Source organism: Sinocyclocheilus rhinocerous, unplaced genomic scaffold (assembly GCF_001515625.1).
Source record: "Sinocyclocheilus rhinocerous isolate Xijiao unplaced genomic scaffold, SAMN03320098_v1.1 scaffold225, whole genome shotgun sequence".
NCBI lineage: Eukaryota > Metazoa > Chordata > Actinopteri > Cypriniformes > Cyprinidae > Sinocyclocheilus > Sinocyclocheilus rhinocerous.
In genome coordinates, this window is record NW_015630532.1 from 1,316,229 (window position 1) to 1,341,716 (window position 25,488).

General features: G+C 37.6%; 1 protein-coding gene across 2 annotated transcripts in view; it reads right to left on the reverse strand.

Annotated features, from left to right (window-relative positions):
* Nucleotides 1-25,488, reverse strand: part of LOC107740440 (uveal autoantigen with coiled-coil domains and ankyrin repeats protein-like) — a 48,169-nt gene that overhangs the window by 15,334 nt on the left and 7,347 nt on the right. Inside the window, exons 1-4 of one of the 2 annotated variants that reach the window (XM_016552883.1) lie at nt 7,450-8,043; nt 6,511-6,641; nt 2,398-2,486; nt 1,824-1,888 (exon numbers count right to left, since the gene is read on the reverse strand). In XM_016552883.1, coding sequence (XP_016408369.1) covers nt 1,824-1,888; nt 2,398-2,486; nt 6,511-6,641; nt 7,450-7,485 — 321 coding nt within the window. In that variant the 5' untranslated portion in view covers nt 7,486-8,043. Of the gene's footprint in view, nt 1-1,823; nt 1,889-2,397; nt 2,487-6,510; nt 6,642-7,449; nt 8,044-25,488 lie in introns of those variants that run through there. The other variant, XM_016552882.1, reaches the window with a different exon arrangement.

The window sequence follows — 25,488 nt, forward strand, 5'->3', positions numbered from 1 at the left end:
TCCATTGTCTGTCCTACTTTCTCAAGCCCAATACTTTCTCCACCTCTTTTTTTGCTATCTCTAACAAAACAACTCCTCTGACTTCAGTCACTATAAAAACCTTTTATGCTCTAGCAACAGCCTCCAAAACCAGTAGCAAGGTCACATGGTCTTGCTGGCTAACTGTGTCCTGGGTAACTCTATCTGATGGGCTCTAGGAGCCAGTCTCAGATTGCACATGATGATGGCATAGAAATATAGACTGCAGGTTACAGTACGGACAGCCTGTCAACACTGCAGACACCCGGGAAAATACTCTCATCCAGTGAGTCAATGTTGTTTGAATAACAGGACACAGTCATGACACTTGTGTAGATTACGCTTCATATTAGCTGCCAGTGATTTCAAAGGCAAGCATCAGACAAACTTTCAGATACTAAAACTCTTTTTTTACATAATTAGTCGAGTCAGATTTTTCTAATTTTGCTCCCTGCGGTACAAAGTAATTAACACAAGTCACTACGACAAAGACGCTGTTGTTGGAGTCATCAACAAGCAAGTGATAGGAATCATTTCCTATCTTAATTATCTCAAGCACCATCACTCACAATGGCACAGAGACAGAGTTTAATCCCTCTTGCAAAATGTGTTTGTGGATTAATTGATTGAAATTAAGCGGCGTATCTGTAAACAAGATCTGCTCGATTTGCCTTCAAACAGCATAATTTTCTCATAATCAGGATGTCAGGTTCAGCATTATGCAATTTAGTTCAGGTCATTGCTTTATTTGTTACACTTTGTTTATGAGCCTGTGGGCTGAAGTAAGCTCACCAATAGCAATAAAGGTTTGCAAACAAACTAAAAAAAAAACGATTTTGCAGCCCTTCCTTGAACACACACATGACAATGAAGCAGGGCTGGGTATCGGCCTATGATATAGTACACAAATCAGAAAACATACTCTTCAATAGGCCTACTTAATTTAAACAGTATTTTTTTAAGACAAAATTATTATTTTTTTTTTCAGAAAGGATGTGCATTGTAAATTTACCATTTCAAATAAATGCTTACTTTGAACTTTCTATTCAAGAATCCTACAAAAAAGCATTACAGTTTTTGCAAAAATATTAAGCAGCATAACTACCTTCAGCTATGGTAAGAAATGTTTCTTAAGCACCAAATCTTTGACATCACAGTGAATAATTACACATAAAAAAGCAAACATTTCACTGTAGTACTATATTTTGGTGCATTTTGATCAAATAAATACAGTTGGTGAGACTTCAAAAACATAAAAAATCTTACCAGCCCTAAACTTTTGAATTGTACATCATGATTCAACACATTGCTATATACCAATATTTCTGGATTGCTATTAAAATTGTATCAAACATGATAGAGAAGATATTCAGAGAGAGATCAGATGAGAGATTCACAGAGTGTCTCTCCTCTGCATCTCAATGATACAGCTTTGAGTGTGCTAAAAAATGCGGTTCAGAAAGTGCCTAATTGAACTTCAGGGAATGATTCAAGTCATAAATCAAATAAATATAATTAGAAAAATAGTGAAGTATCAACACAATATAAGGCGAAAACCTGGGCACATTGATACAAAATTGAATCGGCACAGCCCTACAATGGAGGCCATTGTTCATCTCATCATCACAGTCCTCAGAAAACCTCATATCTACTCTTCAGAAATATGATTCAACACCTTGTCCTTCACATCAAAAAGAGGATACAATAGAGCAGAAATTGTCTGGCTTTAAAAGAAAAGAGTACAAAAATACATTGAGTTTCTAGCCATTCCTTACAACTGTATTGATTGCGAAAAGCAGCTTTACCTGGAGTAGTTTCTGCACACATAGTGACTGGGAATTTCTGGCTGCCAGGTGTAAGGCATTTTTTCCTACAGGAACAAAACAACAAATCAATAGGAGCCATTAGTTAACAAAACTCCAGTCCGCTTGTAGAGACTGATGTCAACAGCAGGAGTCTAACCAAAATGTTCCACATCCATTCCCATTTTACATTAAACAGTTCTTCTATACATATCATTTGACAGTGACATTTTTATGGCTTATGTCTATAAAGGTTTTCCAGAGTAACCTCACTCTCTGGTGAAAAATGTGTGGCTATATCATTAACATTTAAAGAGATGTTCAACCAAGATTAGTTCACCCAAAATATTTTTCATGAATTCTGAGACATGTCTTTTCCTTAATTTGGAAATTATTGGTTTGGAAATTGACAGAGTAAGTAATGAGCATTTTGTACATTTTACCTTTAGGAAACCGGACAGAGAGTTTTACTGTCCATAAAAGTACATTTAAGGGATAAGCTCATTTATGGGATACATTTTATCATTATATGTGTTCCCTGGTATTCAAACTCACCCATCTAGAGCAAAATCCTCACCTGTGGCATCCGTGGCTGTGACATCCACACCGTGATTAAGAATGAGGTTCAGGCAGTCGAGATGTCCTCTGGATGCAGCAAGATGGAAGCTGAAGAGAAAGAGAGAGAAAGGAACAGAAACAGGAGAAAGGGTTAAACTTGTGGCAAGGGCATGCTGAAAATTGATGCCTGCTCTTACCACCATCATCAGCATTCTAGAGGAGGAAAGGACTACCATCAAGAGAAACTCAACACTCTCTCTCAAATGCATCTGCACGCAAAACTCCTCGCTTTACATTACATAACCATACTTTTTATTCATACATACCTCATATAAACATACTTCCATTATCAAAATGCTGGCCAAGATAATGTCCATATTTAATTAATTCACATTCACTTCTTACTTCATATGCAAGATGCAGAATTGATCAAAATCAGCACTTTGAGCTCAGTTTAAAGAGGCGAGAATGTCTCTGAGACATCTTGTAAAGAGAGACGTGCAGATTTTCCCCTGTGTTTGGAAAGTGTTATTTTAGACAGTGTTGATGGTGAGAATCCAAACATGTAGACAGGCCTTTGACCTAAAGATTGACAGGTGAAATTGTGGACACAATTTCCACACACTGTCCCAAACAACCACCCATGGAATGATGGATGGGTGGCAATTTGTTATTGTTAAAATTAAGGACAGAGAATATGTCTTATGTTTTATCAGTACCGTTTCAGCGATGTGGCGGTTCATCACAATCCCTAGTGTGTATCACTTTCAGAAACTTTATTTTTATGAAAATTCATACAACGTTAGTTGCATTATAGTCCTTTTGTAAGTCATCAAAACAACATTGTTCCACTACTACAGTATATGATGTTTTCAAATTTAATCTAAATTTAAATTAATACAATTTCCAGGGAAGCCAAAAGGGAGACACAGCTCATTGCTTCACAGGTTCCTCCAAATATGATTTCATAACTAAAAATGACTAAACGCAATAACATTTTATTAGGTATATGGAAAGAAGGTGACTGTTATAATGGTAAGTGACCCTCATTAGAGGAGACTGAAGGGCTCAGATGGTCATGAAGACCCAGACATGTCATTCTAGCTTGGCTCCAACTCCTTGGCTGACTCGCATATCTGCGGCTTCAGGATACATTATGTATTTTTAGAGGTGCTAGAGAGGTGGGATGGGGCGCCAGTTTGAATTCAAAACAAGAGTTTTGCATGCTGTACTAGTCTGTCACCAGAGTCTCTGCAGTTCAGCAAAAGCCATTTCAATGCATCTGAGTATCTGATAAGTCTGGAATGCATTAGGAATTTCAATACTTTACTGAACGCAAGGCTCATTCTTACTTAATATGTTGCTGCTGCAAGAGTCCTTTAAGAAACTCAAAAAATATATTTTGAACTTCTAAAGAATTTTCTGTCTGTGTGTGTTCAGGCTCTAAAATGAACCGTCACATCTGTCAATGGTGAAGAAATTGAGAAAATGTACTAGTCATAAATATTTCTTACAAGTCAAGCATCTTCAAAATAATAATAATAATAATAATAATAATAATAATAATAATAGAGTTTTGAAACAGTAGTGTGATACTCCCAAAATACATCATATAAAGAACTGGTTTGCTTCTAGGGACCTGCATACCTTTTATTTCATTATTATTTATATAGGTATTTATTCATATTTTGAACTGCCATTTATTTTTAAATTTTTATTTTTCAGTTTAAGTTTCATTAATATTGTTAATATTGTCATTCACTGTATATTGTTTTATGTAGATTTATTTTTATTTTCACTTTGTAATTTTGAAGTTTAAATCGAATCTTTATATTTTATTTCAACTTTATTTCAATTACTGAATAACATATTTAACCGTTTTAGTTAACAACAACAAAACCGTTTTGAGTCCTGCCAGGGTCAAGTACAATATAACCGTTTCCTCTTAATCTTTGAAAAACTGGAAAGGTTATAGTGTCACTGGTAAATTGAGGTAGAAGTTATTAGAAAATGTGTGAGCTACTAATATATTGACACTTCACTGACATCATGAGGGTCAGATTTTCAGTCTTGCAATTTGCCTTAAACCATATATTATGTTTCAGTTCCTAACAAAGTTACTGGCCAACTTATTTACTAACCAAAACCAATTTTACTCTCATTGGGGATTTGCAAAGTGTTAATTACAAACTGTGCATACATCTATTTTCAAAACTGGGTGTGTTAAAGAAACAAAAGGTTACTGCCACAGCAGGAAGGCTTGGTCTATGTTTCCTGTGAGCTAACCATCTATTAGCAAGCTCCATCAAGCAGGTGTATTTCATTCCATACTCTTATTTAAAGACAGAAACACAGAAATCTGCTCATTTCCATCTGCCCACAAGGCAAAAATGCTGTCCTAATGCAGGTTACCAATTTACCCACCAGAACTACTGGACTACACCCTACAAGCCCTGTGGTCTGCCCTCCCTGTGAGCTATTCTGACCGGTAAGGGAAATAACAGGCTGGAAATGCAGTCTGCATGTGGGGTCCTGCTATATATGAACAGAGGATTTCCACAAATCCAACATTTGACCTGTGTATTCCACTCGACTATGCACAAAAAGGCTGCATATTCCCATGTCCAGGTCATTTGGCAGCCATTATGGCACACTGAAGTCCACAAGCATGTTTCATATAACAGGCTGGTGTTTATTAATTGAGCTCTGTTACACTATAACACCGACCCGGCGACTGCGACGGCGACCGATGCTCTTGATTTAGTCCTGAGAAATTCTAGCACCTTATTACAAGGCAAGCTCTTCTCCACCCAACAGGGCAAGAAGAATCTCACACTATGACAAAAATACCCAAAGGGGAACCTTATGGCTTTAAATGAGGGAATGAAACAAAGCTGTGGTTAAATCAAGCTGAAATGTGTCTGTCTATGCCCTACATAGACCCTGTCAAGGCAGCAAAAACATCAGGGATTGATGGGAGGCCAACTAGGCTTTCTAAAACAGGAAAAGACACAGTTGATCCACCAGTGTTGGAGTCTACTGTGTGGCCATGTAATAATGTGGAACATCACTCAGTGTGATATTGAATAGCGGGGTTCAACGATTCACTTCTGACCCCACATACTTTTCCTGCATTTATCCCAAAACAAAAAGGCATCATCTAAAGCTCTCCAGACTTGGAACATTCAGAAGAAGATTAAGTAAGCAGTTAACATGACAGTTTAGGAAAGAAAAAACTTCTAGATACTAAATTTAGTCAGTGTACACAAGCATAGATTTATTCACTGAAGACCTACTTCCGGCCCAGGAAGCCCAGGCTGTTCTGGACTCTTCTGGTCTGTGCCGGGTCAAGCATCTCTAACCACAACATGTTTTCCAATTTTTACTCAAATTCTTGGTCAGGCACGAAATGCTTCAGTCCAGATTGGACAAAAACATAGGGCCGATTAGTGAGACCATACATACCAAAGTATGAACAAAAGCATAAATACATGCATAAATTAAATAAACAAACAGGACTCCTCTAATTTAAAAAGGGCTAATGAAGTGACAATCAGTCTGATGCATGATAAAGCTGTGTACTATATTGAAAGCAGAGTTTAATATCATGGTATAGCATGAATCCCAAGACATTTAAGTCAATAAATATTTTTTTCCTATAATGAAAAATCTTACTGTTCAAATACTGTTGTGCCTATACTATTACAGAAATATGCAGATGTAAAGAGTGTTCAAGTACTTTAATAATTATGAATAATCTCACGCGTTTCAGGCAGGTATGTGCAAAACTACATATTTTCAAAACAGACTAATTGGTACGCTGCCTAGTCGATTCATTGGTCTTAAGGATGCCCTGTATTATTAGACTGGTTTCGGGTTAATCCCATTAAGAGAGGCCACGTTTCTTAGGGACGTGTTCTTAAGTTAAACAGTTAGACCACACGCAAAGAACAGGATGAGAACGCAGGATTCTGGAAACAAGTTTTGAAATATAGGACTGTTTAACTTCACATGCTTTCTTAAATCTAGATTAAAAACTTTTGATAAATTAGTTGACCTTACTAATAGCCTAATCATTTGTTGGATGACTAGTCAACCATGGTGACCCATTCTTAGTGACAGGGATACTTACGCAGAGCGGCCCTCTACGTCAAGTTTGGTGGGGATGATGCCCTTCTTGCCGAGCACTGCTGCGACCTTGTCTACCTCCCTCCTCTCCACTGCCTTCATCAGCCTGTCATCATACTTATTCCAGTCTGTGTTCTAAAGGAAAAAGAGAGACACATCAGAACACTCATAACATCAGCATGTGCACAAAGACAGCAGTGTCATGTTCAATAAAGCTGCTGAGGTGACACCTATTATGTGACTCCCCTAATGATCAGGGTGGCGATCACAAGTGTAATTAGCTAAATGAAGGAATGTTAACAACTCCAGCGCACCATGTATTCAAATATTCAAAAGCACAACAGGAAACGAAAGGCTTGAAGTCTTCACAAAATAAAAAGGATGACAGCTTATCTTACATAAACTGAAAAAAAATTACTTTTCACTTTTCTAAGTATCTGATGGAAATGGAAATGTTTATATGATGTCGAATGTCAATAAAAATATTAATTTATTATTACAGTTATTATTTTAATTAATTGCAAAGGCTTGTAGTCACCCAGGACACTAAATAACTTATGAACCAAAGTAACAACCTGAGGAAATAAATACTTTAGAGTAGTCTTAATACACATTACTCAAATCAAAAAATAAAAGCTTTTGCATTAACAAAAGATGCTTTAAGCCTGCCATGGTCATACAAGTTCACACAAGCTTTTCAAAAGACGTCTTAGCTCCAAAGATCTCATGCAACAGTTCACTCTCCAGGAGAATCCTGCAGGATTCCCGAATTCTTTGAATTTATGGAGAAAGCTACAAGTCATTCTCCCACACTGGAGCAGTTTAAAACACACACATACACTCAATTAAATATCAGCGTTTCTCCCTCCAGCTTTTGCATACATAAGAAGAAAGAACTGAAAGCATAGCAAAGTTTAAGGGAAAACTACCACTGGATACCTACAAAGTACATGGAGGTGCATTTGAGCCATCGACTCATCTTGGTGGTCCTTTTGCCGTGGTCTGGAGAAGTACAAAAATAAGAAAAAGTTCTGTCTGAAAAAATTAACACTCAGCCAGCGAGTGTTTGTGTGCTTGTGGTCTTCAGATGAATCCCCCTCTCCAGCAGGCAGCCTGCGCCTCGCAGGGGGACCAGAAACCTCGGCAGAGTCCTCGAACTTCTCTCCAGCCCACAGCCTCGCCACGAGACTTCATCACGGCACGAGAAACGGCGCAAACACACAGAGTGTGAGCCGCTGTAGCACAGGGACCAGCCCCGGGACAGCAGCTCCTCCTCCGGGGCTGAGTCTCTGTCTCTTCCCCTCTCTGTCAGACCGTCCCCTTATCAGTACAGCCTCTATCTTGCTTTCCGTTCTCTTCTCTTCTCCTCTCCTTCTGTCGGTGTCTGCTTTGCTCCTCTATGCCAAATGGCAAGGACGTTCAACCTCTGGCGGTAAATATGTGAGCTCTTCCAGGTCTAAAATATCCCTGTAAACAGCACGCAGACAAGCTCAGGGTGGTTACCTTTTTATTTCTGCCCCTCAGACCTTCCTCCAATGACTGATTGGCGTAGAACTGCTAATAATAAACCATCCTAGCATATCTAGTCCATGAGTAACCGTTACAGTGAGCAACAAGGCCAGCCAAATGAGAGGAACCTCAGCACTGCAGGCAAATACTGTATCCCCCTCCGCAGCCACGGCCGCACATAAAGCTACAACCATTAATCTCTAGGAGATTAAAGTCTCTGGTCCAGACCAGGTCATCATCTGGCGGTCTGAGGAAATCATCATCAGTATATTAATTGATTTAAATTAAAACTCATTAAGAGTCTTAACCTATGGGTACAGCTGATGAATCATGAGTGTGAGTGTGTGAGTGTGTGTGTGTGTGTTTATGTCATGCATGAACGAAATGCATTTGCATACAAGGGACAGGTGCAAACAGGTTGGTTTGTTTGTAAAGTTGAGTAATAGGGTGTGTCGTTCTTCTAGTGCAGATTTTAACATACCCACACAAAAACACACACTCTACTTGTGTTTTCAACACAAACAGGTTAATAAGACCAACAAGGTAAGAAGTGATAAGCTCTCTGGTTGGACCATGTATCTAGGTTGAATCTAGGCTGCCGGGCAGTCTGGGTGACTCTATGTGTTATAATTCATGTCAACACCTTGTAAAAATGAAACCCTATCCCCCATCCCAAATCACACACACATACACACCCACAGTCTTGCCTGGCAACAGCAAACGTACATGGTCATAAATCAAGACACAGAAGAAAGCTATAGATACTTGTGTCCAGATATACGAAGATAACACACAGAGAGTATAAGAAAGAGCAATACCAGGCAGTTATTATGAGTGTGACAGAGCAATCAAGCATGTGTCTCATTGCATAAAATGAGTAACCGAGTCAGTGCTTTAACTACTAACCTGCACTAGCCCAGGGCCATATGTTGACAGCTACGAATTATTAATGGCATAAGCTGAAATCTGCACAACAGCTCACTCAACAGATTCATCTTTGTTGCTCCCTGTAAGGACACCTGCAGCAAAAAATCAGGCCATCGCATATATCTGTTTTGGTCATATTTCCACTCTTCTCACACAGAAAATATCTCATCCCTTCAGACCAGTGACATGCCATCCACACATCAACAGGTCTGATTTAGTGCTGCACTAACCAAAATCGGCCCCCCCAAAGTGGAGCAGAGAGCAGTCACGCTGGATTTAGAAGGTTCTGGAGGCAGACGTAACCCTCTCAAGTGACTGTAGACGGTGGGATTGCTGAAGGTGGGAAGAGAGGGAAAGAAAGGGATTCTTTGAGTTCAGCGTACCCCTTCACTAATTCCACATCAAAAACATCTCACAGCTGGAGATCACAAGCCTGAAGCAGAGAATACTGGTGTAATATCCTCTTTTTGTAAAAAAAAACACAAAAAAAAACAACGAATATACATATGCAAAAAGAAAATCATCTCGGGTCACATTTTTTAATGTGATCCAAATTTTTAGTGCTGAGCATGGCAAACTGGTTTGACCTTTCTTCAGATACAATTTCCCACATCAGTGTTACTGTTAACTTAAAAAAAAAAAAAATCTGCTAATTTAAATAAAGCTGAAATCAAATGCTGAATATAAAAAGATGAAACATAATAAGTTAAAGCTGAAGTAGGCTACTAAAATTACTAGAATTAAACTTCAATAAAAAGCTAAAAATAAAAACAAAATTACACTAAAAAAAAATTACAAAAGCACAAAAAATTGACCAAAACTTTTGAAATAAAATGAAATTTGAATATATAAAAAAGTAAATTCAACATAAATCAATACTGTAATAGTATATAAACAATACTAATATAAGACTGTCCCACATTCACTTCAGAAACTCATCTCTTTCATGCTAAAAAAAATCTTATTTTTATCATTTATTTCACAGCAGCTCTCTCCTTTGCACTCATCTCTCATCTCAAACTGCCCTTATTCATTAGCACATTCAGATTATATGTAAATGACTTGTTTTGTGAACCATTTTGTAAGTCTCTAGTGGTGTTTGAGTTGTATTATGAGGGTTAAGTGTCTAACCTGTCATTACTGTGCACACTGTAGTTAACTGGAGACTATCTGAAGGTCTACTGCTATGCTAAAGTCCAGTGTCTGTTGTCGAGCGCTGGGCTAAATGGATGCTTTAATTAGGGCCGCTACCCTCCCAAAGGGCATCTTGATGATCTCAGCGAAGTGTGTCGGTATGCTAAAGAAAAGCAGAGAGGAACTATTGGAAGATGTTGTGTTTATATGTACACTATAGCTAAACGAAGATAGCTATTGGCTGATGGCAGTCTCAGCCCACTGACATGCCAAATATTATGACTGAAAAGGTGTAATGCTGCCATTGCAACACCGAAATGGAGTTAACGGACGTAGGGCATATCCGTTTCTCACACATTATCTAATCTTCGGTTGTAACTATAAGGTAGTTGGCTCTGACCCCACCAGTTAACGTCAGTTATCTCCTATGGTGTCATTACAGTAGGAGAAAGAATGCTAGACTAGTGAGTAGAGATGTCAAAAGTAGGACGGTAACAAAGTAATATCACAAGACTTCTCATATTCACTTCCTGGATTAAATGTCTTGGCAAGGTATTAATGTAATCACTGTTACGTCTAAACTGAATGCAAACAAGCAGAACAAAATAATAAACTAATTAAGAGAATGAATAATTACAAGAATACCTAAAATATATATACACACACACATACATATATTATGTAAACAAAAACTTTTATTTTGGATGTGATTAATCATGATTAATTATATTAATTATCTAAATTAATTTCCTTTTTTTTAAAATTTTTTTTGTTAACTGCATATTAAAAGAAATCGTATTTTTAAAATTGAAATATGACTGGTGACTTGTGATATTCACCCAGGCCTGTGTTTTTGTAGTTAACAAACCTTCTCCTCATTTATTTCAACCTTCTTGTAAAATGATTTTTGAAAGTTAAAAACATTTTAATTTAGTTTCTTTCCTTATTCCATTCAACAGAGGCAAGGATCTGGAGCAGCCGGTGGCAACAGCAAAACCTCTGGGGCACAAGGTACTGAGAAAATATTCCACACTATAAATCGAACACATCATGGATCTTTAATTATTTTACAGCAGATTTTTTATAAATACAAATAGTATGGGGGATGCAAGATGGCGCCGTAGAGAGAACATGCGTTTTGCGAGCTGCGTGATTAGTCTCGGTTATTTATCTTAAAAAATCCTTTTCATCGAGACAGAAGAGTAGCTCAGTGACAAACTTTACTTCGATAGAATGAGTCTGAACAATTATTTTAACAAATCGTCAGGTATTTCGTTGAGGAGTGCGAAAAAAGCAGCGCCGAGAAACACGCATAAATCGGCAACCATGGCTGCGGATAATACACCAGCTACTGACCGGTTAACCCACGATGAAGAGACCGAAAAGGTGACTGCTGACGACACTACTAACAATCTTGTCACTGACCCTAACCTTCTACAAGCTATGAAGAGCATGACGGAGGACATAGTCTCAGTGATCGATGCTAAGATCTCAACGGTTCTCGAAGCGATAGATAACCAGTCGTCTAAAATTCAAAGTATTGTACAGCGAGTCCAAGAAGCAGAGGACAGAATCGAAGTGACTGAAAATACATGCACTGCCAATGAAACCAAGATTCAACACTTGGAAAAACAAATACGTGATTTGACTGAGCAAGTAGACGACTTGGAAAATCGCGGAAGGAGATGCAATGTACGCATTGTCGGCTTACCGGAAGACACGGAGGGATCAAACCCGCTCAAGGCTTTGGGAGACAAGCCAAAAGTTTCCTTCAGACCCATTTAATCTGCATATAAAACATTAGAAATGAGATATTAGTTTAATTTTTTTGTTTTTGGCTGTTAAAACAAAAAATATTTGTTGTTTGTATCAATAAATTGGGTTAATTTAAAAATACAGTGGTAAAATGTAAACGTTTTTTTCTATTGCTCTTTGTTTTAAAAAAGGTTATAAAATATAAAAATAATTATTGATACCGAACGATATGAAACATTATATTGATGATACATTTTTTAGCTATATCGCCCAGCCCTACCGCATGCCATTGTTTTAATTTAGATTAATCAAAGAAGTGAATTCAGTTGAATATTATTTGCATTTAAGTTTAATATTACTGTAGTGGAATCAAAAATGAAGGATTGTAAATTCTCACTGGTATTTTCATTGGCAATTCTATAATTTTGATATAAAAAGACCCTACAAGAGATTAAAGGTGACTAAAGAAAGAGGTGTTTATTTAGCATTGATTGTAATATTACAGTGCACAAAGCATTGTCTCAATCACTTTATCATTGTTTTTTTCACTGTCTCTTTGAGGGAGAAAATACAGATTTTGCAAAAACAAGATAGGGCCAGACAGGAACACAGACACTCAGTTGGGTCTCGTCCAGCTGTTTGATCAAAACCTTCTGATCTGACCTTTGACCCAGTGGTCAGAACACTTCCCTGCTATTTTCCTCTACTTCCGACAGCTGGGTAAAGCCCAAGATCAGATTTCTGCTGACCTGTACAGTGTCATCCTCATATTTCATCCTTCTTCAGACCCCCACTGCATAATTCTTAGCACATCTCAAAACCAATATGGGACAATCTAGAGATATCATTGACACCATTAAGCAACTTAATACTTTTGTGTTATGTAATTCTCTTATAAATATTCAAGTCCTTGACCATTTGTCAAAAAGCTTCAATTAAAATGAAAAGCAAGTCGTGTTTGAGAGCAGAGTGCTCATTATTCTGCAAACACTCAGAGAATATCAACAGACAAGAGAGGAATGAAAAATTAACATCTCATCAGCATGCCCATGCCTGTGTTTGGGAAACGTGCAAGCACTTGGCAAGAGTTCAAGGCAAATACGTTGGAGGGAAAGATGATTTCATTAATTAAAAGCAAGCTCACTACTAATCATTGCTTTATATATTGTAACATGTAACAAAATAAAAGTGGATATGGAGATAAGATTTTGTTTAATGTTTTTGAAAGAAGTCTTTCATGCTCAAAAAGGCTGCATTTATTTAATCAAAAATACAGCAACACATAATATTGTGGAGTATTATTGCCATTTTAAATAACTGTTTCCTATTTGAATATATAAAAAATATATATATATATTTTTTAATTTATCCCTGTGATGGTTGAAGTTGAATTCAGTGGCGGCTTGTCGGGGGAGGCACAGCTTCCCCAAAATGTTGAGGTGAAAATGGGAGGAAGACGATTTAATGTTAATAAAATTCACAATTCATTTCAGTTCATGTCTCAGAATGTGTATTTTTTGTTTGTAATTTCACAGCTGTAATACCATAACATGTTAATGAAGTTGGAAAGCGTTACTTTTCTATCGCGAATGTGATAGAGAATTGGATGGGGGAGGCCGGAGGAGAGCTGAGCTCTCATGCCTCCGTTGGTAAAAAAAAATTAGCCAATCACCATTGAGTGTTCACTTTCAGCGCTGAGGAGTGTTGAGAAAAGAAACCTCGCAGGGGAGGCTAGCCTCCCTTCTGGGATATCAACCAATCATCATAGAGACGTAAATTACGTGATATTAGTTTGAACATCTCCCGCTGCACTGATAATGTGCCAAGTACTTATGATGAGTAGCGATTAGGGCTGTCAAAATGACTGAAAAACTAAATTCGAATTTTCTACTTAAATATAATCAAAATTCGAATTCTATTTGAATTTAAAAGGCATAATTTCAGTTAGGGGGAAAAAATATTTTGTCTTCTCTCCTGAGGCCACAAGAGGGCGCATTGAGCAAAATATTATGCACGTTTCTTCAAAGCGTAATAAAATAACACGACTATCTTTGAAAAAAAGTGCATAATGTTTAAAATAATGTTTATAAACCATATATAATTAATAAAGTTGCTTAAACAATTAGAAAAAAAAACAGCACCATGCATGCATGTATAGTTTAATACAAAGGACCGAAAACCAATCACAAAGAGTAGGCTACTTTCTTCATTTAAAAACATGAGATACAGTGGGATGGGGGAAAACCGGCATAAAATCTTGAGACATGTTTTTTTAAAAGTTGAACTTGCATTCATTTTACATGGCTTTCTAAACATGGTGCTCTCTGCGAGACGCGAGTGCAACGCTGATAGATGTCTCTCTAGAAAATGTGATAAATATGCGTTCTGTGTGAACGGCTTGGTTTCAGTTTTGACGTAAACAACATCTTCTCCACACTGATGCTCTCGTTTTCCGCTATATATTGAATGAACAACGTAGCAGCGCCGCATCTAGTGGCTTCAACTGGATAGGCTAACAAAAACATTCAAATGCAATCTCTCGTTTTCCACAATATATGAATGAACAATGTAGCAGCGCCGCATCTAGTGGGTTCAACTGGATAGGCTAACAAAAGCATGCAAATGCAATCAATGACACATACATCGTCATCGCATCTCGTGCGCCACTGATAAGGCTACCTGACGGCTGACGCAGACCTTAAATTCGAATATTCGAAATTTGATTTTTTTTTTTGACAGCCCTAGAAGCAACATTGAATATTTGATCGCCAACAGATTTACCAAGCTGTCATTCAAATAGTAGGCTATATATACAAATTAAAAAAAGGGAAAACACGCCTAAGCTGGATATAGGCTACAGCAGTCGGCTTAATTAAATGGTTCACTGTAAGAATTAAACTTTTTTGTTTCTTATTAAAGCTACAAAAGTCCTTCACTCAAGAGCAGTGTGTGATTTTGAATTTGTCTTTTGTTGTTTGATTAATATTAAGCACACAGTCACAGCAGAAAAATAGCCCGCTGTCACTTTAACAGCCGCATGGATCCAATTTACCGTTACACGCGTATTTTCATTCTCAACTTTTTACCTTCATTTATTACATGACCGACGAAGGTATACATGAATAATCACTAAGCGCCGCATTTTGACACATTTTTGCGTGTATTTGACCATTTAGGCGCGCACCTTGAGCTAAAAGATGACTTTACAAGTCCGTGTTCTGTTCCGTCTCGGAGCGCATATATCTTCCTGAGGTGCAGCGCAAGTTCTTTCACGCTTTTAAAAACATGAATAAATACACTTCTATAAATCAAGCACGCCCCATTTTGCAAAAGTCACATTACATGATTGTACTTTGCACGTGAAATGTGGCTTTTATGGAGGAACGAAAGTGCAGCGCTGGAAAAGGGGGCGGAATGGGGCGCAATAATCGTAAAAATCTCGATTATTGTATTGTTGGAGGCCAAAACCGAAATCAAAACCGTTTTTCGATTAATTGCACAGCCCTATTAAATGGCATAACAGGCAGCTCTCTTTTAACACAGACTTTTAAGAAGGGATGGATGTTTGCTTCAAGTGATAGGCCAGGTAAGTGAAATTATATTATCTTGCTGTATGCGTGTCGTTTTCTTTACGTTTTCTGACTAAAAGCAACCAAAAAGCCATTTTAAAGTGGTTAAGCAAATAATAATAATAATAATAATAATTGGCAGGGATCCCAGACCAATACAATTAGTGTGCCACTGCCTCCTCTATTTTAAAACCCACGAGCCGCCACTGGTCATCATTACTCCATTATTCAGTGTCACTTGATTCACAAATGCAGTTGGTCATTGTGCTCAGAATGAATGAAATGCACAAGATAAACTTTAAACCAGACTGAATGCAGTCCGATCAGATGCCTTATTCATCATTCAGTCAGGAGGGACAGATAAAGACTGTGGGTGGCACAGCATATCTTAATGGATTCTAGACAGGGGAGTCATGACTTCTTCCGAGTTCATCCTCTGTTGGCCGGCGCCAGTCCGTCCAACGTCTCTATCAAAGCAGAGGCATCTTATTCCACCAGAGCAGAGTCCTATCAGCACTCTGATGAATGAGGATGAATTCCAGACTAAATAACTCCCACCATAACTCTCTCACACAGTCACCCCTCTTTCAATTGTTATTTCAAACAAAATGAAATCGGGTCCCTTCCCATGTCAAGGGGCCAAAATAAATTGTCTCTGCAACTTACGTTTATTTAAAAGTTCAACTTTTACGGAGCTTTGGAGAGAGCCTCTCTAAAATTTCGTCTGATATTTCTACCAATTTGTTTGTGTACTTGTTGATACTGAAAAATTCCTAAAAATTATGAAAACATGGAATAGTTGGATAAAAGAGACTATCAAAACTCTTTAACCCATTTGATTAAATGTGTATAACATGAGGGAAAGAGAGGAGTGAAATATCTCAGAAGCTAAAAAAAAAAGTGTGAAAAGGAAATGTTCTCTTTAATAATAACAGTAATGGTGGGGAATGCTTTGGATTTTTGGCATTACATTATAGTGACCTCGCCTGCTACCATTTCTGTGGATTCGGGTCTGTGGTGGAAAATAGGAGCATGCCAGCACTTTCTCTAACACATTTAAATTCTTTCCCCTACAATAACACTGGAGCCCCCTAATGGACTGACTTAACCACAGAGATGGACGACTGTTCCTGCAATCCTTTCATTCATCCATAAACCCATGTGCAAATAATGCACTTACCAAAACCTTTTATAATACGTACAACTTGCTTAGATAACTCATGATTAAAGAATGAAATCAAAACTTGAATTGTGGCTTTTATTTTATCATTATTTTATTGTCTAACTCTGAAGCCGTCCAAAACTTCCCACCCACTGGCTAGCAAGTATCAAAGCAATATTCATGTCTATGAAGTAGGGATATGCCGGTATCAAATTTTCATGTTGCGATTAATTGCTAATGCTTTTATTACGGTATACGGTATTATCACGATATTGAAATTTTGTTTAAAAAAAGTGCTGTCATAATACATTATAACAGGTTTAATAACTTTTTTCTTATAACAAAAATAACTGAACATTTAAATGCAATAAAGCAATACAGAAAAATGTATAAAGTTAAAAAGTTTTACACAGATTAAAGTGCAAAAGAACTATAAAGACCAATAGGTATCACTTTACAATAAGACCTCATTAGTTAACCTTAGTTAATGCATTAACATTCACAATGAGCAAAAGCTAATGTTAACTAATGAAGCCATTACCGTGATATATCGCATTACCGAATACCGGCACAAGTCTACTATGAAGTAACTCTAGCTATTGTCAATCCCACGATGATTTCTTCAATATGTCCCACCCTTGCAAACTTGCATCAACACATCAAGGGGTCTTTAAAAAAAACTGATTGCAAAACTTGCTCACAGCATTCCAGAAATTTAAAGGTCCATGTATTTCATTAAAACAAAATTTGCCCTACCTCAGTTAACTCATTTAGGTCTCAGTAAAATCCCACTAGAAAAACAAGAGAAGAATACATTCATCTGGCCCAATATTGCATTTGCCTGAGGGAAACACCTGAAACAACATAAAGCCAACACAACTCAAAAGTACACAAAACACTCTGATGAGAATGAGAAGAGTTGATCAGTGTTAATCAGAAGAACAGAAGTAGGGCTGAACGATTAATTGCATTTGCAATAATATCGCGATATGAAAAAACTAGATTTTTCAATCGCAGAGGCTGCGATTACACTCGGTCACGTGACACGCCAGAGTAAAGAGGTGTGTTCGACTTGAAGATCGATCGGTGTATGACATCAAAGTACGGTGAGAGAAAGCATGGAGACGTCCGCGCTCTCTGCTATCGCAGTACTTTGATGACACACACCCAACGTTCTAAGCAGCGCTGCTTCAAGTCGAGCGCGGGCCATCAGCAGAAAACACAGGCGCGGGAAGTGGGGGTGCTGAGGGTGCTGCAGCACCCCCTGTTTTTTTTCTGTGGGCAACTGTTTAACTGTTGGGAATAAAAATTTTTAAAAATCGGTGTCTATTTACACTAAGTGCAAATAGCCCGCCTTGTTGGCAGAGGCTATTTACACTAATTTCACCCACTAACGTGTGATTGGGCTAGTCAACATTACAAAAGACGATCATCATTCGACAGATTCAGTGGCGCAGATGGTAAAGTGTATGTCGTGCTCCTTTTGACGCGATCGACCCGGGTTCGAATCTGCCTTTTGGCAAACTTTTTTTCTCCCTTTTCAAATTTCAAATCACATCAGAAAAGCATTTATTTTTAATATTTAATAATTTGAATTAAAATTAAAATTTCCACTCAATAAGTTATTATTGCATAGGCTACTGTTTTATAATGTATTACAATGCTGATGGAGTGGGTTGATAAATAAAGCAATTCCATGGAAGCACTGAAATAGCCTACAGGGGAAAAAAGAAGGTTTTTGACCAGCGAATGACAGAGATCTGTGTTTTGTCTGTCAATATAACGGTCGCATCTGATCAAGTGCATCGCATTACGCTTTCATCAACTTTTACAGGTTATATAACGTTTATTGTAGCTATATGGGTGCTTAGTTTTTCTTGTTGTTTAATACACTAGGTCAAATCTCATGATACAAATGATGAAGTGCGATATGCACAGAATATTTAAAACATACAAAAAGTATATTGGCTACAACTAGATGACAAATAGCCTACTTCTCCACTCTTCAAACACACAAAAACATTAGCCTTTAAAGACAGTGTTTGAGTAAAGAAAACGCTGTACTATTCAAACGTCAGTTATTTATTTACCCTTGCATTGCGAAAAAGCAGAGATCTGTCTCCTCCTGTGCGCGGCGCGTCAATTTGAATGGAGGCGAGGTGAAGTTATGAGGTTTCGCTGACAGTTTGAGGATCCAATGGCGTTACGAAGTTTTATTATTGGTTAAATATTTGTAAAAACCCTATGATTTAAAATAATAATAACTAAATATAATAGAGATATTAAGTTTGGATCATTTTTCATGGCACACCTGACTGGGCTAGGGTATGGCAACTACCATACTCTGCCATACGGAAACGCCGCCCCTGGTGTAAATAGCATACGATATCACTAAAAAATACTGCTATTTTCACTGTGTAAATAGCCTCTATCCTTTTATTTTCCTGTCAAAATAACAGAGTTCATTTAGAATTATTCAGCTTTTAAGAACAAGCAGAAGATATGCCGGTTTCTCGGCAGTGGGCGGAGCTAATGCGCGAACAGCTCTCGTTGGCTGGCGCTCATACCGTCCCTGTTTTGATTTCAGCAAATCAGTTCTAGCGAACGCTGACAACGTGATTAATATTCATGAACCCAGCAAATAATAATAGTAGTAGTAGTAGTAGGCCTAGTATCTTAAAATCGCAATTAGATACTTTTCCAAAATCGTTCAGCCCTAAACAGGAGCACAGATAGCAAAGATGAGTGTGTGTTTGCATGTTTGTTTGTGAGTGTGAATGTTAGTGTGAAAGAGACTAAGAAAGGACATCACACCGCTGTGACTCTGCCAGCTAAAGCCTAGCAACCATCCCACTCAGCAACCAGTGCCGAGACTGGCAGGTTAAGACTTGTCTCACTACACCCTTTAGAAACTCCTTCTCACTCCCCCTCCTCTTCCTACATACCACACACACACGTAATGCCTACTAAATTCTTCACTACTTGGAAGGGAAAAAAGGCATTCTTTGTATTAGTAGCTCTGTCTAGGATGGTAAACCTCCTTAAGGCACTGCCAGGAATTTCTAAAAAAAAAAAAAAAAATTTCACTTTGCCTGTGTTACATATTACAATAAAGACATAGTTCAGTCAAAAAAGAAAATGCTGTTATCATTTACTCACTCTCATATCATTCCAAACCTGTATGACTTTTTTCTTCTGTGGAGCATAAAAATATATTCTGAAAAAAGTAGTCATCAGTAGGGTCTAAAACAACACTGACTTTGCTTGTATATGACAAAATAAGCCCATTCTTCAGAATATCTTTTTTTTATATCAGGTATGGAAAAACATGAGGGTGAGCAGAATTTAATTTCTTTTTAAGTAAACACACATTTATCATAAAACATTGTTGCAAGTTAACATTTACCAAGGTGGTATAAATAGCAGAAGGGGGTGACAGCTGGTTTAACAGCAGATATTTTATGATGGAGCGGAGTAGAAACTCAAGTCAAACCTGAAAGAGTTGCTGACAAAACAATAGGCCATGAATTCATTTCCTCATGGGGTGGGATTAGTAGACAATTAACCTAGTGGTAAGAAAATTGGGCAAGAAACGGAGTACATTTTTCCATATAAACAGAAAAAGGTCTACGTGAGAGCAGTGCCAGTGCCACATCTCTCCTCTAGGAGGCAGTCCAAACGCCTTACATTAACAAACTATTGCTGATTTGTTCAAATAATCATCCAATGTGACGACAAGTAAAATCTGCTCCTATTAAGTAGGATAGTAAATGATTTAGTGGAGCTGTCTGACTCTGAGAAACACCTTTCGTCAGGTTTCTTTACTGCTGATCACTGTGACCCAACACAACTGCAGTCAAAGTTATTGTTGCTGTGGTTCAGCACTGAGTGGAGTTGTTTGTGTGTGTGTGTGTGTGTGTGTGTGTGTGTGTGTGTGTGTGTGTGTGTGTGTGTGTGAGGGAAGAGCACATCTTCTGTTCAACTTGGATGTTACATCATTACAGATTAAAATGCAAATTCATATAATTAATATTTGGAGACTGGGTGTAGGTTTTACAATACACCAACTCTACCACTTAATAATAATAAAAAAAATAATAATTATATAATATTATATAATATAATAATTAATTAAATTACATTAATTGTGTGTGTGTGTGTGTGTGTGTGTGTGTGTGTAAGTGTCAGCAGTACCAGAGCCACACAAAATCACGGGCTGTCAGACGGTGTTTGGAGACCCAGTTTCATAGTACGTCTCTCTCCAAAAACAGTACACCACTACTCATAAAAAAGATAAACCTCAAATGTTTCATAAAGGACCTCAAATACACTTGGCTTTAATTTTGAAATCGTGTTCTAAAAACTTAGATAATCAGATTATAAATACAATCAGTGATAAATGCACTACTTACAAATTCTATGAACACGTTTCTCAACATAACAAAATAGCCTTATTAGGCCTGACGCAATAATCAATATATCGACTTATCGCGCAATATATGTTCATGACCTCAATAATTTTTGGTGACGCAATATATCGCCCATTATATTTACTTAAAAAATTATGTCACCATGTTTTCTATATTCCACTTGCGGCTGTGTCTTTTGCAGCTTCTCGTGAACATTACTTGGTGTAGTCATGAGGTGCTAGTTCAAATTTAATAAATTATCACAAAGACTTTGTTAAAAATCAAATCGGCATTTGACAACTGTAATTAACAGACCCAGACCAAAGGTTTTGGGGTCCCAATGCAATTTGGGGTGGTAGGCCTATAGTTGGATACCTGGTCAAATAGCCCATAATTAATGAGTAATCTGAGAGTAATCTCTCTTAGGTATTAATCAACACAATGAATAGTGTCTCTTCATGTACTGCAGCCTCTTGTTTGCCAAGTACATTCCACACGATCAATATGCAGCAACACATTTCATTCATTATCCATCTCTCCAGCTCCTGAGCTGGCACTAAAGTGTTTTCTGTTGCAGATTATAAAAAACAAGGTATTATCACATTTTTGAACAGCTACAACAGTTGCTTTATGTTGAAACATTAAGTGTATGGCAATCAATATATATGTCAACGACGTGCTGCTATTTTTTGTTGCTTGTTTTTTCAAGTTCTAATAATTAAAAATACATTAAAACATGATTCTTACAGTGACTCATTAAAAGCTTGCAAATGAACATAGTAAACACCAGAGGTGGGACAAAGTCATTGTTTTGCAAGTCACAAGTAAGTCTCGAGTCTTTGCATTCAAGTCTCGAGTCAAGTCCCGAGTCAAGACAGACAAGTCCCAAGTCAAGTCCCGAGTCAAGACAGGCAAGTCTAAGTCGAGTTGCAAGTCCTCAGCTTTAAGATTCAAGTCTTAAACAAGTCATTAGTGCTCTTTGCCCAAATTAGTGTCTCAGTATTAATTACCATATCAAATGTATAGTAATTTATATCAGGAAGGCAGGTAGAATATGTTTGACATAGTTCAATTTCATGTGAGCTCGAGTCAAGTGACTCGAGTCCACACCCCTGGTAAACACTAACACAAATATAGATATTAAGTGACAGAACACTAATGCAGTTCCCTGAATATTATCCATTATGTTTTCTTGTTTGTGATGTTAGGCCTGAATGAAAATTTGGGGGCATTTATGAACGTTAGGACCCAAGTGAAATTTAATATGTGAAAGGCCAAATACCAGGAATACCTTAAATGTCTCAAAATGATGTCATGTGATATGGATACTCAAGGTTTCTATGGTGCTTCTGGGAAAAGAGCCAGATAGAAAACAGGAGAAGTATGGACAATGGGATGAGTGTTCAGTAAATTTTTAAAAAGGCACAAAGTATTCTCTATACTATAGCATCATGTCTACAAATGAATATAGCCTGCTGCTATCGGAGAACATTTTAGGGAGATGAAGAAAGACAAAGGAGGGTCCCTGCCTTACCAAGGACTCAAAATCATACATCAAAGTCATGGAAGCATGTTGTTTGTACATGTTTTGAACACACTTGCTGTACAAGACAAGTGTGGGCAAGCATGGGAAAATGGCTCAACAGAAAAACAGCTGCTTTACTGCTTAGCAAGCAAAACTACTTTTAAAGCTCTTAGAAAGCAAAAGTTCTGGGCACTGTACAGAATTAGAATAGAAACTAAACACACATTTTTTGTCACCTAAAAGTGCTATACTTTAAACACATAACACACAAATTCAAGACAAACCTGTTACTTAATGACCCTGTTATTTATACACTTTATTAGTGAACACACCATCTAAGATTTCCCCTCTCCTTGCAAGTTTCAAAAGCATAAAAATTGAAACAAGTCTCCTATCCTCTAGCAGAAAAGTGGCTGTTTTGGTTGTGTAAGGTGATCTCAGAAAGGGTGAGGCAAGAAATGCCTCATGTCCTTTCAGACCCTGCCCAAGAGAGTGAGAATGGGACAGATAAGTAGATACAGTTTCCAATAGAGTGGAAGGGAGGAGTAAAAATGTATTAAAATAGGGGGTGATAAGACAACGTGCCAGATGTTATGCTGTTTACACCAATCATACAACTGGGTAACATCTGGTACACATATCAGCACATTCCTCTCTCTCTTTTTCCAACCATCCTCTGGATGACTTCAGCAAAAACGGAATGAGGAATGAGAAAGAGCCACAGAAATCCTGTATACAACTAAAAACTTGCTGATAAGCCCTGCGCTTTAAGATCAGTGATCAAATGGCATTAAGCATTTGCCTCAAATGGCTTCTTCCATTTTCAAATGAGCAAATGAGAAGTACAAACTTGCTGAAATAAAGTCTCTCAAAATTCACTTCACAAAAATTCACAAAAGTTTTACCATTCATCAACAAAGCTGTCAACTTTTTGAAACTGACAAAAGTGTGTAAGGGGGTTGAATAACCTAACATAACCTGGCCACAGCATTGTAGTCTTTGATTTTTTTGTTCCAAGTAATTTGATTTTGATTCAATCACAAGCAGATTGATAATCAGAAGACATAACAAATAATCCTCATAGAAATAAACTAACATACCGTAATGTTTATAGAGATAGAATAAAAGTTAAATGGACAGGGAATAAATAAAGTAGGTGAAGCTACTGTGCAATGCCACAGAAACAAGATGTCTATTAACTGAACGTGCACGGCATCAGCCGGTTCCTGTGCAGACAGCTTTGTTCACAATAATGGGAGCAATCTATTTTTTGGGGTTGATTTTTTTTCCAAGTCAGTCCTGAAATACTCTTGTTTTGAAAACTTGGTGAAAAGATTATCCTGGCCCTCCACCCCCAGACCTCTGGCGACGGCAGTTCCTGGTTCAAGACCAGCAGGTTTTAGCGACCAGTACAGAGCCAAATTTTACAGCCCAGAAACACCAATACAAATGCTTAAATCTAAGCTGCATTAAAGTGCACGTTCATTAATCAGTCTCCCAAATTCTCTGCAGTGGATCAGCTTAATCGTTTCAGGTACAAAATAATGACATTTGTGTTATCAAAAACTCTTGAAGACACAATTGGTCCAAGACATCCTCTCTCTCCACGAGTGCCTTTCTGCATGAATGAAATCAGATCAGATGAGACACCAATTGCACATGTTCAAAACAGCACACAGATTTTCAAACCGCCTTGAATCTGTGCAAAAGGAAAACACTCTTAAATCATTTATAATGTGTTGACCATAGGGATGTAACGATTCACTCAACTCACGATTCGATTCACGATTTTTGATTTACCATCAGACTTAGGCTAATATTTTTTTTCATACACATTTCTTATATAAAAGAGACTCATAATCTGATACCAAGTGCAAATCACGTACTTGAGAACGAACCTGCTTATCAGGTAATTTTCTTTTCCACTTTAATAAACTAAAACCTTGCTTTTTGGACTTAATTTACCCTCTCTGTCAATATACTCAATACTTTGACATCAAAGCTCAAATTAATTCTCTTTGAGGAATGAACAGAGAACCGGACTCTGCAACTGCATGTTAGTCAATGGTTTCAGTGGAAACTCATTTTATTGCAGTAACATCAGCTCTGCCGTGTACTGATGACAGGGTTCTGGGTTCCAGACTTTTGAGCTGTGCATATAAGCCTGGGGGCATTCAACTACAACAAATTCCCATTGCCTGTAATCCCCAGCCATTTATTCATCCTAGGATAACCTTCAATCCTCACTGTCAGTTTCCCACTACACTGGGGGCCTGAGCTTAACACAGCAAAGCTTTCAGAGAGGCTCAGTGGGCACTGGAGACACGGACACAGCAAAGCTTTCAGACAGACACAGCAGGCACAAACACTTATACACCATGTTTAGACACTCCTGTACTTTCACCAATCAATTCAATAAATAAATAAATTGCACGATATTGCTGGAGGACTGGGGCCCGTTCTTCGTACGTGGCTAACTCAGTTAGCTGGATTTGATTGTTGACGATTTGGCATGATCTTGGATTGTTTGGTTCTTCGAAGCTCATCCCGGAGTTGCTGTCATAGCAACAGGTCCGTAAGCTTAAACCTGCTCGGGAGCAGGCTTATTTCATGTAAACAGGATTAGATTGCATCTTTTTAAGCAGAATTGATACTTAAAATCTGTCCTCTACCACCGCTACTTTATTACAAGAGTACCCTACTAATCCAGGGACAATAATTTAAAATAATCATTTAAAAATGAATTTAAAGATAATAAAATAATGTTGTGTAGTCTTTAATACTACAGACACAGCCAGTTTTACTCACTGAAAGATTTATTCGTCATAAAATTATTACTTCATAATTGTATTCGAGTCTTACACACATGCTATACAGATAATGTAGAGGCGTGCATTAATTTGAGTGATGACAGATATTATGGGCGTGGCTTGGTGGAGCGCAGCAGATGCAGATAACATGATCTTGACCCTTAAGAAACTTTAAATAATGC